At 39.1% G+C, this 14,454-nt stretch overlaps 1 protein-coding gene across 5 annotated transcripts in view; it reads left to right on the top strand.

The window, feature by feature from the left end:
* ANK3 (ankyrin 3) overlaps positions 1–14,454 on the top strand; it is a 1,320,989-nt gene that overhangs the window by 872,846 nt on the left and 433,689 nt on the right. For all 5 annotated transcript variants that reach the window (XM_053692249.1, XM_053692250.1, XM_053692246.1 and 2 more), the window contains exon 8: positions 9,263–9,361. In XM_053692249.1, coding sequence (XP_053548224.1) covers positions 9,263–9,361 — 99 coding nt within the window. The remainder of the gene's footprint in view (positions 1–9,262; positions 9,362–14,454) is intronic.

Genomic DNA, 14,454 nt, shown 5'->3' with positions numbered 1-14,454 from the left:
TCCACTGCCGTTCTCACATATTCTGAGGGGTGAGGTGACTTCAGAGGGGGAATGGCGTGCAGGTTATCCTGCAATAAGGTATGTGCAGTTAACATATTTCTAGGGATGGAATTTGCTAGAAAAATGCTGCTGATACCGGATTAATGTAAGTTAAGCCTAAATACAGTGATTTAATAGCGACTGGTATCAGGCTTATTACCAGAGATACATACTCTTATAAAAGTGCAATATAAAACGTTTACTGGCATGTTTAATCGTTTTTATATATGCTTGGTGATAAAACTTATTGGGGCCTAGTTTTTTCCACATGGCTGGCTTGATTTTTGCCTAGAAACAGTTTCCAGAGGCTTTCCACTGTTGTAATATGAGTGGGAGGGGCCTATTTTAGCGCTTTTCTGCACTGCTAAAATTACAGACAGAGACACTCAGCTTCCCTCTGGCTTCAAAAGTCGGGTTTGAGGAGGGTAACAACCACAGTAGACCTGTGGCAGTTGTTGTGACTAGTTTTAAAAATGTTTTTTTCATTTATTTTTTTCATTTGCAAGTGGGTGCAATGCTCTGCTAACTTGTTACATACACTGTAAAAATTTCGTTAGTGTAACTGCCTTTTTTCACTGTTATTTCAAATTTTGACAAAATTTGTTTTTCTTAAAGGCACAGTAACGTTTTTTATATTGCTTGTTAACTTGTTTTAAAGTGTTTTCCAAGCTTGCTAGTCTCATTGCTAGTCTGTACAAACATGTCTGACACAGAGGAAACTACTTGTTCATTATGTTTAAAAGCCATGGTGGAGCCCCATAGGAGAATGTGTACTAAATGTATTGATTTCACCTTAAACAGTAAAGATCAGTCTTTATCTATAAAAGAATTGTCACCAGAGGGTTCTGTCGAGAGGGAAGTTATGCTGACTAACTCTCCCCACGTGTCGGACCCTTTGCCTCCCGCTCAAGGGACGCACGCTAATATGGCGCCAAGTACATCAGGGACGCCCATAGCGATTACTTTGCAGGACATGGCTGCGATCATGGATAATACCCTGTCAGCGGTATTAGCCAGATTGCCTGAATTAAGAGGCAAGCGCGATAGCTCTGGGGTAAGACGAGATACAGAGCGCGTAGATGCTGTAAGAGCCATGTCTGATACTGCGTCACAATATGCAGAACCTGAGGACGAGTGACATCTCTGACTCGGGGAAACCTGATTCTGAGATTTCTAATTTTAAATTTAAGCTTGAGAACCTCCGTGTATTGCTTGGGGAGGTGTTAGCTGCTCTGAATGACTGTGACACAATTGCAGTGCGAGAGAAATTGTGTAGACTGGATAAATACTATGCAGTGCCGGTGTGTACTGATGTTTTTCCAATACCTAAAAGGTTTACAGAAATTATTAGTAAGGAGTGGGATAGACCCGGTGTGCCGTTTTCCCCCCTCCTATATTTAGAAAAATGTTTCCCATAGACGCCACTACACGGGACTTATGGCAGACGGTCCCTAAGGTGGAGGGAGCAGTTTCTATTTTAGCAAAGCGTACCACTATCCCGGTTGAGGACAGTTGTGCTTTTTCAGATCCAATGGATAAAAAATTAGAGGGTTACCTTAAGAAAATGTTTATTCAACAAGGTTTTATTTTACAGCCCCTTGCATGCATTGCGCCTGTCACTGCTGCGGCGGCATTCTGGTTTGAGGCCCTGGAAGAGGCCATCCATACAGCTCCATTGACTGAAATCATTGACAAGCTTAGAACACTTAAGCTAGCTAACTCATTTGTTTCTGATGCCATTGTTCATTTGACTAAACTAACGGCTAAGAATTCCGGATTCGCCATCCAGGCGCGTAGGGCGCTATGGCTTAAATCCTGGTCAGCTGACGTGACTTCAAAGTCTAAATTACTCAACATTCCTTTCAAGGGGCAGACCTTATTCGGGCCTGGTTTGAAAGAAATTATTGCTGACATTACTGGAGGTAAGGGTCATACCCTTCCTCAGGACAGGGCCAAATCAAGGGCCAAACAGTCTAATTTTCGTGCCTTTCGAAATTTCAAGGCAGGTTCAGCATCAACTTCCTCTGCTTCAAAACAAGAGGGAACTTTTGCTCAATCCAAGCAGGCCTGGAAATCTAACCAGTCCTGGAACAAGGGCAAGCAGGCCAGAAAGCCTGCTGTGTCCTCCAAGACAGCATGAAGAAACGGCCCCCTATCCGGCAACGGATCTAGTAGGGGGCAGACTTTCTCTCTTCGCCCAGGCGTGGGCAAGAGATGTTCAGGATCCCTGGGCGTTGGAGATCATATCTCAGGGATATCTTCTGGACTTCAAAGCTTCTCCTCCACAGGGGAGATTTCACCTTTCAGGATCATCTGCAAACCAGATAAAGAAAGAGGCATTCCTACACTGCGTGCAAGACCTCCTAGTAATGGGAGTGATCCATCCAGTTCCGCGGACGGAACAAGGACAGGGTTTTTATTCAAATCTGTTTTTGGTTCCCAAAAAAGAGGGAACCTTCAGACAAATTTTGGATCTAAAGATCTTAAACAAATTCCTCAGAGTTCCATCATTCAAGATGGAAACTATTCGAACCATCTTACCCATGATCCAAGAGGGTCAGTACATGACCACAGTGGACTTAAAGGATGCCTACCTTCACATTCCGATTCACAAGAATCATCATCGGTTCCTGAGATTTGCCTTTCTAGACAGGCATTACCAATTTGTAGCTCTTCCCTTCGGGTTGGCTACAGCCCCAAGAATTTTTACAAAGGTTCTGGGCTCTCTTCTGGCGGTTCTAAGACCGCGAGGCATAGCGGTAGCTCCTTATCTAGACAACATCCTGATACAGGCGTCAAGCTTTCAAATTGCCAAGTCTCATACAGAGATAGTTCTGGCATTTCTGAGGTCGCATGGGTGGAAAGTAAATGAAGAAAAGAGTTCTCTATCTCCTCTCACAAGGGTTTCCTTCCTAGGGACTCTTATAGATTCTGTAGAAATGAAAATTTACCTGATGGAGTCCAGGTTATCAAAACTTCTAAATGCTTGCCGTGTTCTTCACTCCACTCCAAGCCTTGCGGTGGCTCAGTGCATGGAGGTAATCGGCTTAATGGTAGCGGCAATGGACATAGTGCCATTTGCTCGCCTGCATCTCAGACCACTGCAATTATGCATGCTCAGTCAGTGGAATGGGGATTACACAGATTTGTCCCCTCTACTAAATCTGGATCAGGAAACCAGAGATTCTCTTCTCTGGTGGTTATCTCGGGTCCACCTGTCCAAGGGTATGACCTTTCGCAGACCAGATTGGACGATTGTAACAACAGATGCCAGCCTTCTATTTTGGGGTGCAGTCTGGAACTCCCTGAAGGCTCAGGGATTGTGGACTCAGGAGGAGAAACTCCTCCCAATAAATATTCTGGAGTTAAGAGCAATATTCAATGCTCTTCTAGCTTGGCCTCAGTTAGCAACCCTGAGGACAACATCACGACTGTGGCTTACATCAACCATCAAGGGGGAACCAGGAGTTCCCTAGCGATGTTAGGAGTCTCCAAGATAATTCGCTGGGCATACATTGTGTGCCTTAATCTGTTCCTGTGAGGCCACTGTTAGTGTTTGTCACTTTAAATCGTTAAAACACTAAGTGGGCTGAGGATCGATATTACTATAACCTGCTGTTATTACATTTGCATTTCATTCCAGCAAGCACACATAGTGTGCAATATAGGGTGCCTGTGAGGCCACTATTAGTGCTTGTATACCTACACGCAAACACTAAGTGGGCTGAGGACCTAACATTTATTATTTCCAGCGTGTTCTGGCACTACATAAGGACATAGATTACCACGGCCGAACATCAAATTCATCTTGAAGGAGGTCTGTGTCACTATCGGGGACGGCTTTACGCAGCAACACGCTACCATCCGTAGTGTTCCAGCCCCTAGCCAAGGACGCACCGGATTGGCCCAGCGGCACACACCCCCCCTGTTCAGTCGAGACGCGGAGTCTCCATCTTGGAAGGATTGGAGCGATACACAACGAAACCAGGAACTACATCAAAGTTTTTATACAAGGCTTGTATTCATTTTTTACATTGTGAGTGTTATTCTTGTTAATTTTGTTTATAATAAATTACATATATAATCTGCACTTAGATGCGGTGGGCGCTTCTGTTTCTTTTTGTTTTTTCAGAGTCTCACTCTTGCCACCTAACAGCAATCCATATCCCAGGTGTAGAGAACTGGGAGGCGGATTTTCTAAGTCTTCAGACTTTTCATCCGGGGGAGTGGGAACTCCATCCGGAGGTGTTTGCTCAATTGGTTCATCGTTGGGGCAAACCAGAACTGGATCTCATGGCGTCTCGCCAGAACGCCAAGCTTCCTTGTTACGGATCCAGGTCCAGGGACCCAGAAGCGACGCTGATAGATGTTCTAGAAGCTCCTTGGTTCTTCAACCTGGCTTATGTGTTTCCACCGTTTCCTCTGCTCCCTCGACTGATTGCCAAAATCAGACAGGAGAGGGCATCAGTGATTCTGATAGCGCCTGCGTGGCCACGCAGGACCTGGTATGCAGACCTAGTGGACATGTCATCCTTTCCACCATGGACTCTGCCTCTGAGACAAGACCTTCTCATACAAGGTCCTTTCAATCATCTGAATCTAATTTCTCTGAGACTGACTGCATGGAGATTGAACGCTTGATTCTATCAAAGCGTGGCTTCTCCGAGTCAGTCATTGATACCTTAATCCTGTCACCAGGAAAATCTATCACAAGATATGGCGTAAATATCTTCATTGGTGTGAATCCAAGAATTACTCATGGAGTAGGGTTAGGATTCCTAGGATATTGTCCTTCCTCCAAGAGGGTTTGGACAAAGGATTATCAGCTAGTTCTTTAAAGGGACAGATTTCTGCTCTGTCTATTCTTTTACACAAGCATCTGGCAGATGTTCCAGACGTTCAGGCATTTTGTCAGGCTTTAGTTAGAATTAAGCCTGTGTTTAAACCTGTTGCTCCTCCATGGAGCTTAAACTTGGTTCTTAAAGTTCTTTTTCTGATGGCTATTTCCTCGGCTCGAAGAGTCTCTGAGTTATCTGCCTTACATTGTGATTCTCCTTATCTGATCTTTCATTCAGATAAAGTAGTTCTGCGTACAAAACCTGGGTTTTTACCCAAGGTGGTTTCTAACAAGAATATCAATCAAGAGATTGTTGTTCCATCATTATGTCCTAATCCTTCTTCAAAGAAGGAACGTCTTTTGCATAATCTAGACGTAGTCCGTGCCTTGAAGTTTTACTTACAAGCTACTAAAGATTTTCGTCAAACATCTAACCTGTTTGTTGTTTACTCTGGACAGAGGAGAGGTCAAAAGGCCTCGGCAACCTCTCTTTCTTTTTGGCTTCGGAGTATAATCCGTCTAGCCTATGAGACTGCTGGACAGCAGCCCCCTGAAAGGATTACAGCTCATTCCACTAGAGCTGTGGCTTCCACCTGGGCCTTTAAAAATGAGGCTTCTGTTGAACAGATTTGCAAGGCTGCGACTTGGTCTTCGCTTCATACCTTTTCCAAATTTTACAAATTTTATACTTTTGCTTCTTCGGAGGCTGTTTTTGGGAGAAAGGTTCTACAGGCAGTGGTTCCTTCCGTTTAAGTTCCTGCCTTGTCCCTCCCATCATCCGTGTACTTTAGCTTTGGTATTGGTATCCCACAAGTAATGGATGATCCGTGGACTGGATACACTTAACAAGAGAAAACATAATTTATGCTTACCTGATAAATTTATTTCTCTTGTAGTGTATCCAGTCCACGGCCCGCCCTGTCCTTTTAAGGCAGGTCTAAAATTTAATTAAACTACAGTCACCACTGCACCCTATGGTTTCTCCTTTCTCGGCTTGTTTCGGTCGAATGACTGGATATGGCAGTGAGGGGAGGAGCTATATAGCAGCTCTGCTGTGGGTGATCCTCTTGCAACTTCCTGTTGGGAAGGAGAATATCCCACAAGTAATGGATGATCCGTGGACTGGATACACTACAAGAGAAATACATTTATCAGGTAAGCATAAATTATGTTTTTAAAGGGACAGTCAACTCCAAAATATTTTTTGTTTAAAAAGATAGATAATCCCTTTATTACCCATTCCCCAGTTTTGCACAGCCAACATGGTTTTAATATACTTTTAACCTCTGTGATTACCTTGTATCTAAGCCTCTTTTTACAGACCCCTGATCACATGGCTATTTATTTATTATCTATTAACTTTAATTTAAGCCAATTAGTGCTGTGTTGTGCACAACTCACGAGCAGGAGCACAATGTTATCTATATGGCCCACATGAACTAGCAGTCTCCTGTTGTGAAAAGCTAATACAAAAGCATGTGATAAGAGGCTGTCTGTAGTGGCTTAGAAACGGGAACACATTTAGAGGTTTAAATGTTATAAATTATATTAATATAGCAATGTTGGTTGTACAAAGCTGGAGAGTAGGTAGTAAAGGCGTTATCTATCTTTTTAAACAATAACAATTTTGGTGTTGACTGTCCCTTTAAAGTAAAAAGATCTGGATCTGACTCCTTACAGGAGATTTGGTTTGGACATTAAATAATGTAAACTGAACTGATACAGAACTAGAATCAATTCATGTTGATGTTTGTCCAAACCAGAATCGCCTAAAAAGGTTCCAGGTTCCATTGCCAGGAGGTCCCTGGTTCCAGTAACAGTACTGTTTTTCTTAGAGACATCTAAGAGTCCACAATATGTCCATAATTTATTTTCATGCAGTCAATATTGACTTACAGGAACACTGTTGCCAATGCAGTGATACAGACAGTTCCATTTGTTTTGCTTGAGTATTTTTTCATCCCTGTTGCAAAGTAGCTATAAATACTACTTAGTAAATGCAGACTGTCCTAGATTCCTCACAGTGTGATACCGTTCTGAAGTGCATGCCCTTGAGATGGAACATTTAGGTCACAAAGTCTAACTGCAGTGATTGCTTGTACCACTGTACATAATTATTTTGCACCAGGTTTAAAACATTAAAAAAAAATATATCAAGGTATGACTAACAAGGTGATAAGGAAAATGTATTAGTCAACTAACAACTAGAAAAAAAGCAAATCAGGAATCCAGCAAGCGATATATACAATATTCAGTTACTGATAGGGATGGGAAAATGTTTCTAAAAATTTGAAATTTAAAACGAATTTTGATACATCCGTTCGTTCGAATCGAATTTCAAATGTTTATATAACATTCTAACATTCTATTTTCGAATTTTCATTTTCGAATTTTTCAATAAAATTCAAAAATATTCGTTCGAATAATAGAATGTTTAGCTATGTATTCATTCAATTTCGAAATGTATTATTCGAATTCGAATGTGACATTCAAATTTGAAATAGTATTCTAGTCTACAACTGTGTTTAATAAATGTAATATTCGAATTTGAATGCTACATTCGAATTTGAATGTCACATTCGAATTTGAAATAGTATTTCTAGTCTAATACTGTGTTTTAAATGTGATATTCGATTTGAATGTGATATTCGATTTGAATGTGACATTCTAATTTGAAATAGTATTTCTAGTCTAATACTGTGTTTTATAAATGTAATATTCGCATTCAAATGTGACATTCAATTCAAACGTGATATTCGATTTGAATGTGACATTCAAAATAGTGTTTCTAGTCTACAATTGTGTTTTATAAATGTAATATTCGAATTCAAATGTGATATTCGAATGTAACATTCGAATTCGAATGTGACATTTGAATTCGAATGTGACATTCGAAAACTGTAAATAACATTTGAAAATCGAATTTTTAAGAATATTCGTTCTTCTCAACATTCTATTATGTAAATCGAATTTCTACAATAACATTCGTTCTAACATTCGAATTCGGATATAAACACATTCGCCCATCCCTAGTTACTGATATCAATGGTTGGAATTAAAAGAAGACTGTGTTGATATGTAATTTTCAGTTTGGTTAACTATTTGTATGTTTAATCAAACAATTTTATCAGCTACATTAAAATGCAACAAAAGGGCTTTAGATTGCAAAGTGACACATAAGTTATTGCTTATTTCCTATGATTTTATTCTCACTTTGAATAACATTTTATAAGATATCTTAAAATACAAAGTACTTTATGGTTTGGAATTGTGTATATCATCAATAAATTGTTCATCGGAAAACATGGTCTAATGTAGTACTTCTGTTCTTCAGCTTCAACTGTAGAAGTTGAACTCTTTTCTTTAAAGGGACACTGAAGTCCAAATTAAACTTTCGTGATTGAGATAGATCTGGCAATTTTAAGCAAATTTCCAATTTACTCCAATTATCAATGTTTCTTCCTTCTCTTTGTATCTTTATTTGAAAAAGCAGGAATGTAAGCTTAAGTGCCGGCCCATTTTTGGTTCAGAACCTGGGTTGTACTTGCTTATTGGTGGCTAAATGTAGCTACTAATCAGCCAGCGCTAGCCAGGGTGCTGAACCAAAAATGGGCCGGCTCATTAGCTTACATTCCTACTTTTTCAAATAAAGATACCAAGAGATTGAAGAAAAATTGACAATAGGAGTAAATTAGAAAGTTGCTTAAAATGACTGCTCTATCTGAATCATGGAAAAAAAATTGGGTTTACTATCCTTTATAAGGACAGTAAACCCCTTGTAATTGCAAGACATTTCTGTTAAAGTATACCATAGCCAAGTCTTAACATTTTTAAAACAAATTAACATCCTTTTTTATTGTAATTATTTTTCAGTAGCCAAACTATACCCACCATTTGCCTTATTCCAAGGAGCCAATCTGGGCTTTACTCAGCAGACTACAGGCTATCCACGGTCATAAAGTTATCATAAAATGCATTTATTTGCAGTTGTTATCAGTTAAAGCCAATTTGGGACAGATATGTAGCAGAGTTTGCCTTGAAAACTCAACAGGGCGCATTTCAAGTTCTGTGTATTAGAAAATGCTCTATTTTCAGAGCTAGATTAAATGAAAAGGGTGCAAAATAAATAATGAAAATACATTGCAAAGTAGTTTCATTATAACAAAAATGTTATATACTAATCTCAAGGTCTTTACTGTCGCTCTAAACACTCAGTCCTCGGACAAATGTTGCAAAGTCAGAAGTATTGATCAGAGATATGTGGTACTAATGTTTTTATTTTGTTTCATTGCATTTTCTCCTAATAATGCTTATACTAATTGTTCTACAAAGAATGCTTGATCCATCAAATCATGTTTGTTTAATTTTATTATATATTTTTTACAGAGCGGTTTTACCCCACTTCACATAGCGGCCCACTACGGAAATATAAATGTGGCTACATTGTTACTAAACCGAGGTGCTGCAGTGGATTTTACCGCAAGGGTGAGTTGGTATTCAAAGATTAGTTTAAATAATGACATTTAATCAGCTATGTAGTTAGTTAATAATTACAATTCAGTACTTTCTATTGGCTATGTTATGTGGAGCTTGATGCTTTTAAAGTGAAAACCAATATAATTAAAAGCCTGTGTAAATAAATTGTTTTTGTACTATATAAGTTATTTATTTGTCATACAAAGTTCAACTTTTTAATTCCTTTAAAATTGTAGTTAAAAAGGTCATGAAACAATTTTTTTTTTCGTACGTGTTTTAGAGAGAGTGTACAAGTTTCCAGTTTTACTTTGTCCTCATTGTATTCTTTGGATATCACCTGCGCGATAATGTAATCCCCTATAGAATTCAAGGGAGCAAAAGAAGTGGGGGAAAACCTAACACTCTACTCATGCGCAAACCCGAACACATAGGGGCCGAATTATCAAGCTCCGAATGGAGCTTGATGCCCCTTTTTCCCCGAGAGCCTTCAGGCTCGCCGGAAACAGTAGTTATGAAGCAGCGGTCTAAAGACTGGGAGGCTGCAGTCTTCAATCTGCCCAATCCTATACGATCGGGCTGATTGACACCCCCTGCTAGCCGCTGATTGGCCACGAATCTGCAGGGGCGGCATTGCACAAGCTGTTCACCAGAACTGCTTGTGCATTGATAAATGCTGACAGCGTATGCTGTCGGCATTTATCGATGTGCAGCGGACATGATACGCTACATCGTATCATGTCCGTCCGCACTTTAGTAAATCGACCCCATAGTCTCAAGTGCGCTAACCCGACATGAAAATATTAATATTTCACATTCCAATGTTCTTCACATAGCAGAATATGTTCTATTTATTCTTAAATACATATTTCTACATATATCTGATGGTATTTTGGGACAATATATACATATATATAAATACATGATTTTATATAGGAATAGATATATACAGATACATATGAATATATATTTATAAATGCACAGAACATATTCTGATATGTGCTGAACATTGAAATGTGAAATATTTAAGTAAATACACAGTATAACACTTTATTAAATATGAATATTGCATAATTATGCTTTTGCATGTTTTCATCTACTTAACTTCAAAGGGCTTCAATGCACTTGTATATATGTCTATATATGTGTACATATGTATTTATGTGTTTATATGTATGTGTGTATATATATTTAATCATGAAGAAAAATTCGGTTCCACACTCCGTATATATAAAAAGCAATATTTTATTTCCAAAAAAATTAAAAATAGACTTTAAAGAGTTGTGACAGCCTGCCACATTTGAAGAGAGGAAAGCGCAGCACACGGGCTTACGCGTTTCGGCAGATTGCCGTAAATTCAAATATACACATATAAACATATAAATACATATATACACATATAAACATATAAATACATATATACACATATAAACATATAAATACATATATACGCATATAAACATATAAATACATATATACACATATAAACATATAAATACATATATACACATATAAACATATAAATACATATATACACATATAAACATATAAATACATATATACACATATAAACATATAAATACATATGTACACATAAATATACATATTTAGACATGTATATGTATGTATCTCTATGTTAAAGCCCTTTGCCTGCCTTCTTTTCTAACATTGAGACCTCATATCTTTGAGCCCTTATAACTTTTTTGTGCAGTTTGTTTTTGAATAATTGTGATTAGATAGTGTTATATGAGTGTAACTGTACTTTGTAAAGTATTTTTTATGTAATTCGTGACACTTTTTTGTTTTGATAAACAGTTAACCAGAGCTCTAAGGATGCGGTAATCATTCTAGTGTAATTCGCAATTGTGCTCAAGCGATCACGTTTACTTTCAACTTCTAATACAAGTGCTAAACCTGACGCTCACAAACACATGCAATAAACCCCTTTTCGCTTGCATGTAACTGTTAACACGCCACTAGTAGGGACAGTTATTGACTTGGGGCCCGATCCGATATGCAGCGTAGTTTGCGGCGCAAGCGAGGGAACCCCCGCCGCCCGCAGTTTCAGCTCGCAACTCGAGCTATCCTATATACGGCGCCGTCAGATGCTAAAGTGCCGTAAGTCTGATAAACCAGCGATGTCCAGAAATCTGCGTAAGTACAAATTTCTGGAGTCGCCAGTGACTTACGGCACTTTAGAAACTGCCGGCGCCTACAAAACCTGACTAAAGTATGAAATCACCTGTACTGTCTAACACGCCTCCTAAACATAGCCCGACACGTCTAACCCTGTATCCGCTATCCCCCCTCACTATCCTAACAATAAAAAATGTATTAACCCCTAAACCGCCGCTCCCGGACCCCGCCGCCACCTAATAAAGTTATTAACCCCTAAGCCGCTGCTCCCGGACCTCGCCGCCAGCTATATTAAATCTATAACCCCCTAATGTGAGCCCCTACCCCGTCGCCATCTACCTTACCTACCCCCTAAAGTGAGCCCCTACCCTGCCGCCATCTATTTTAAAATTATTAACCCCTAATTTAATCCACCTACCACGCCGCCACCTATATTAAATTATTTAACCCCTAATCTAATCCCCCTACCCCGCCGCCACCTATATTAAATTAATTAACCCCTAATCTAATCCCCCTACCCCGCCGCCAGCTATATTAAATTATTTAACCCCTAAAATACTAAACTATCCCTACCACTAAACCTAAGTCTAACCCTACAAATAGCCCTGAAAAGGGCTTTTTGCGTGGCATTACCCCAAAGTAAACTGCTCTATTGCCAGCCCTTAAAAGGGCTTTTTGCGGGGAATGCCCCAAAGAAAACTGCTCTTTTACCAGCCCTTAAAAGGGCTTTTGGTGGGGCTTTGTCACAAAGTAAACTGCTCTTTTGCATCTAATCTAAATCCCCCTACACCGCCGCCACCTATAATAAATGTATTAACCCCTAATCTAATCCCCCTACACCGCCGCCACCTATATTAAACACATTAACCCCTAATCTAATCCCCCTACACCGCCGCCAGCTATATTAACTATATTAACCCTAATTATATTAGGGTTAATATAGTTAATATAGTTATTATATTATATATATTAACTATATTAACCCTAATTATATTAGGGTTAATAACCCTATCTAACTCTAACATCCCTAACTAAACTCTTATTAAAATAAATCTAATATTAATATTATTAATTAAAATATTCCTATTTAAATCTAAATACTTACCTATAAAATAAACCCTAAGATAGCTACAGTGTAATTAATAATTACATTGTAGCTATTTTAGGGTTTATATTTATTTTACAGGTAACTTGGTATTTATTTTAACTAGGTACAATAGCTATTAAATAGTTAATAACTATTTAATAGCTACCTAGTTAAAATAATTACCAATTTACCTGTAAAATAAATCCTAACCTAAGTTACAAATACACCTGCACTATCAATAAATTAAATAAACTACAAATATCTAACTAAAATACAATTAAATAAACTAAACTAAATTACAAAAAAAACAAACACTAAATTATAAAAAATAAAAAAGATTACAAGATTTTTAAGCTAATTACACCTATTCTAAGCCCCCTAATAAAATAATAAAGCCCCCCAAAATAAAAAAAAATCCCTACCCTATTCTAAATTAAAAAAAGTTAGCTCTTTTACCTTACCAGCCCTTAAAAGGGCCTTTTGCGGGGCATGCCCCAAAGAAAACTGCTCTTTTGCCTGAAAAAAACAACACACTACCACCCCCCAACATTACAACCCACCACCCACATACCCCTAATCTAACCCAAACCCCCCTTAAATAAACCTAACACTACCCCCCTGAAGATCTCCCTACCTTGTATTCACCCAGCCGGGCAGAACTCTTCATCCGATCCGGGCGATGTCTTCAATCAAGCGGCAAAGAAGTCTTCTTCCATCCGGGCAATGTCTTCAATCAAGCGGCAGAGAGTCTTATTCCATCCGGCGATGTCTTCAAGCAAGCGGCAGAGAGTCTTCTTCCATCCGGTGATGTCTTCAAGCAAAGCGGCATCTTCAATCTTCTTTCTTCGCTCCTCCGCCACGGAGCATCCATCCGGCATGACGACTTCCCGACGAATGAGGTTCCTTTAAATGACGTCATCCAAGATGGCGTCCGTCGAATTCCGATTGGCTGATAGGATTCTATCAGCCAATCGGAATTAAGGTAGAAAAATCTGATTGGCTGATTGAATCAATCAGCCAATCGGATTGAACTTGAATCTGATTCAAGTTCAATCCGATTGGCTGAACCAATCAGCCAATCGGATTGAACTTGAATCTGATTGGCTGATTCAATCAGCCAATCAGATTTTTCTACCTTAATTCCGATTGGCTGATAGAATCCTATCAGCCAATCGGAATTCGACGGACGCCATCTTGGATGACATCATTTAAAGGAACCTCATTCGTCGGGAAGTCGTCGTGCCGGATGGATGCTCCACGGCGGAGGAGCGAAGAAAGATTGAAGATGCCGCTTTGCTTGAAGACATCACCTGATGGAAGAAGACTCTCTGCCGCTTGATTGAAGACATCACCCGGGTGGAAGAAGACTTCTTTGCCGCTTGATTGAAGACATCGCCTGGATCGGATGAAGAGTTCTGCCCGGCTGGGTGAATACAAGGTAGGGAGATCTTCAGGGGGGTAGTGTTAGGTTTATGTAAGGGGGGTTTGGGTTAGATTAGGGGTATGTGGGTGGTGGGTTCTAATGTCGGGGGGTGGTATTGTGTTTTTTTTTTTCAGGCAAAAGAGCAGTTTTCTTTGGGGCATGCCCCGCAAAAGGCCCTTTTAAGGGCTGGTAAGGTAAAAGAGCTAATTTTTTTAATTTAGAATAGGGTAGGGATTTTTTTTTTATTTTGGGGGGCTTTATTATTTTATTAGGGGGCTTAGAATAGGTGTAATTAGCTTAAAAATCTTGTAATCTTTTTTTATTTTTTGTAATTTAGTGATTGTTTTTTTTTTGTAATTTAGTTTAGTTTATTTAATTGTATTTTAGTTAGATATTTGTAGTTTATTTAATTTATTGATAGTGTAGGTGTATTTGTAACTTAGGTTAGGATTTATTTTA

The sequence above is a fragment of the Bombina bombina genome, chromosome 9 (assembly GCF_027579735.1).
Source record: "Bombina bombina isolate aBomBom1 chromosome 9, aBomBom1.pri, whole genome shotgun sequence".
NCBI lineage: Eukaryota > Metazoa > Chordata > Amphibia > Anura > Bombinatoridae > Bombina > Bombina bombina.
This window is presented reverse-complemented; position numbering and strand designations above follow the sequence as displayed.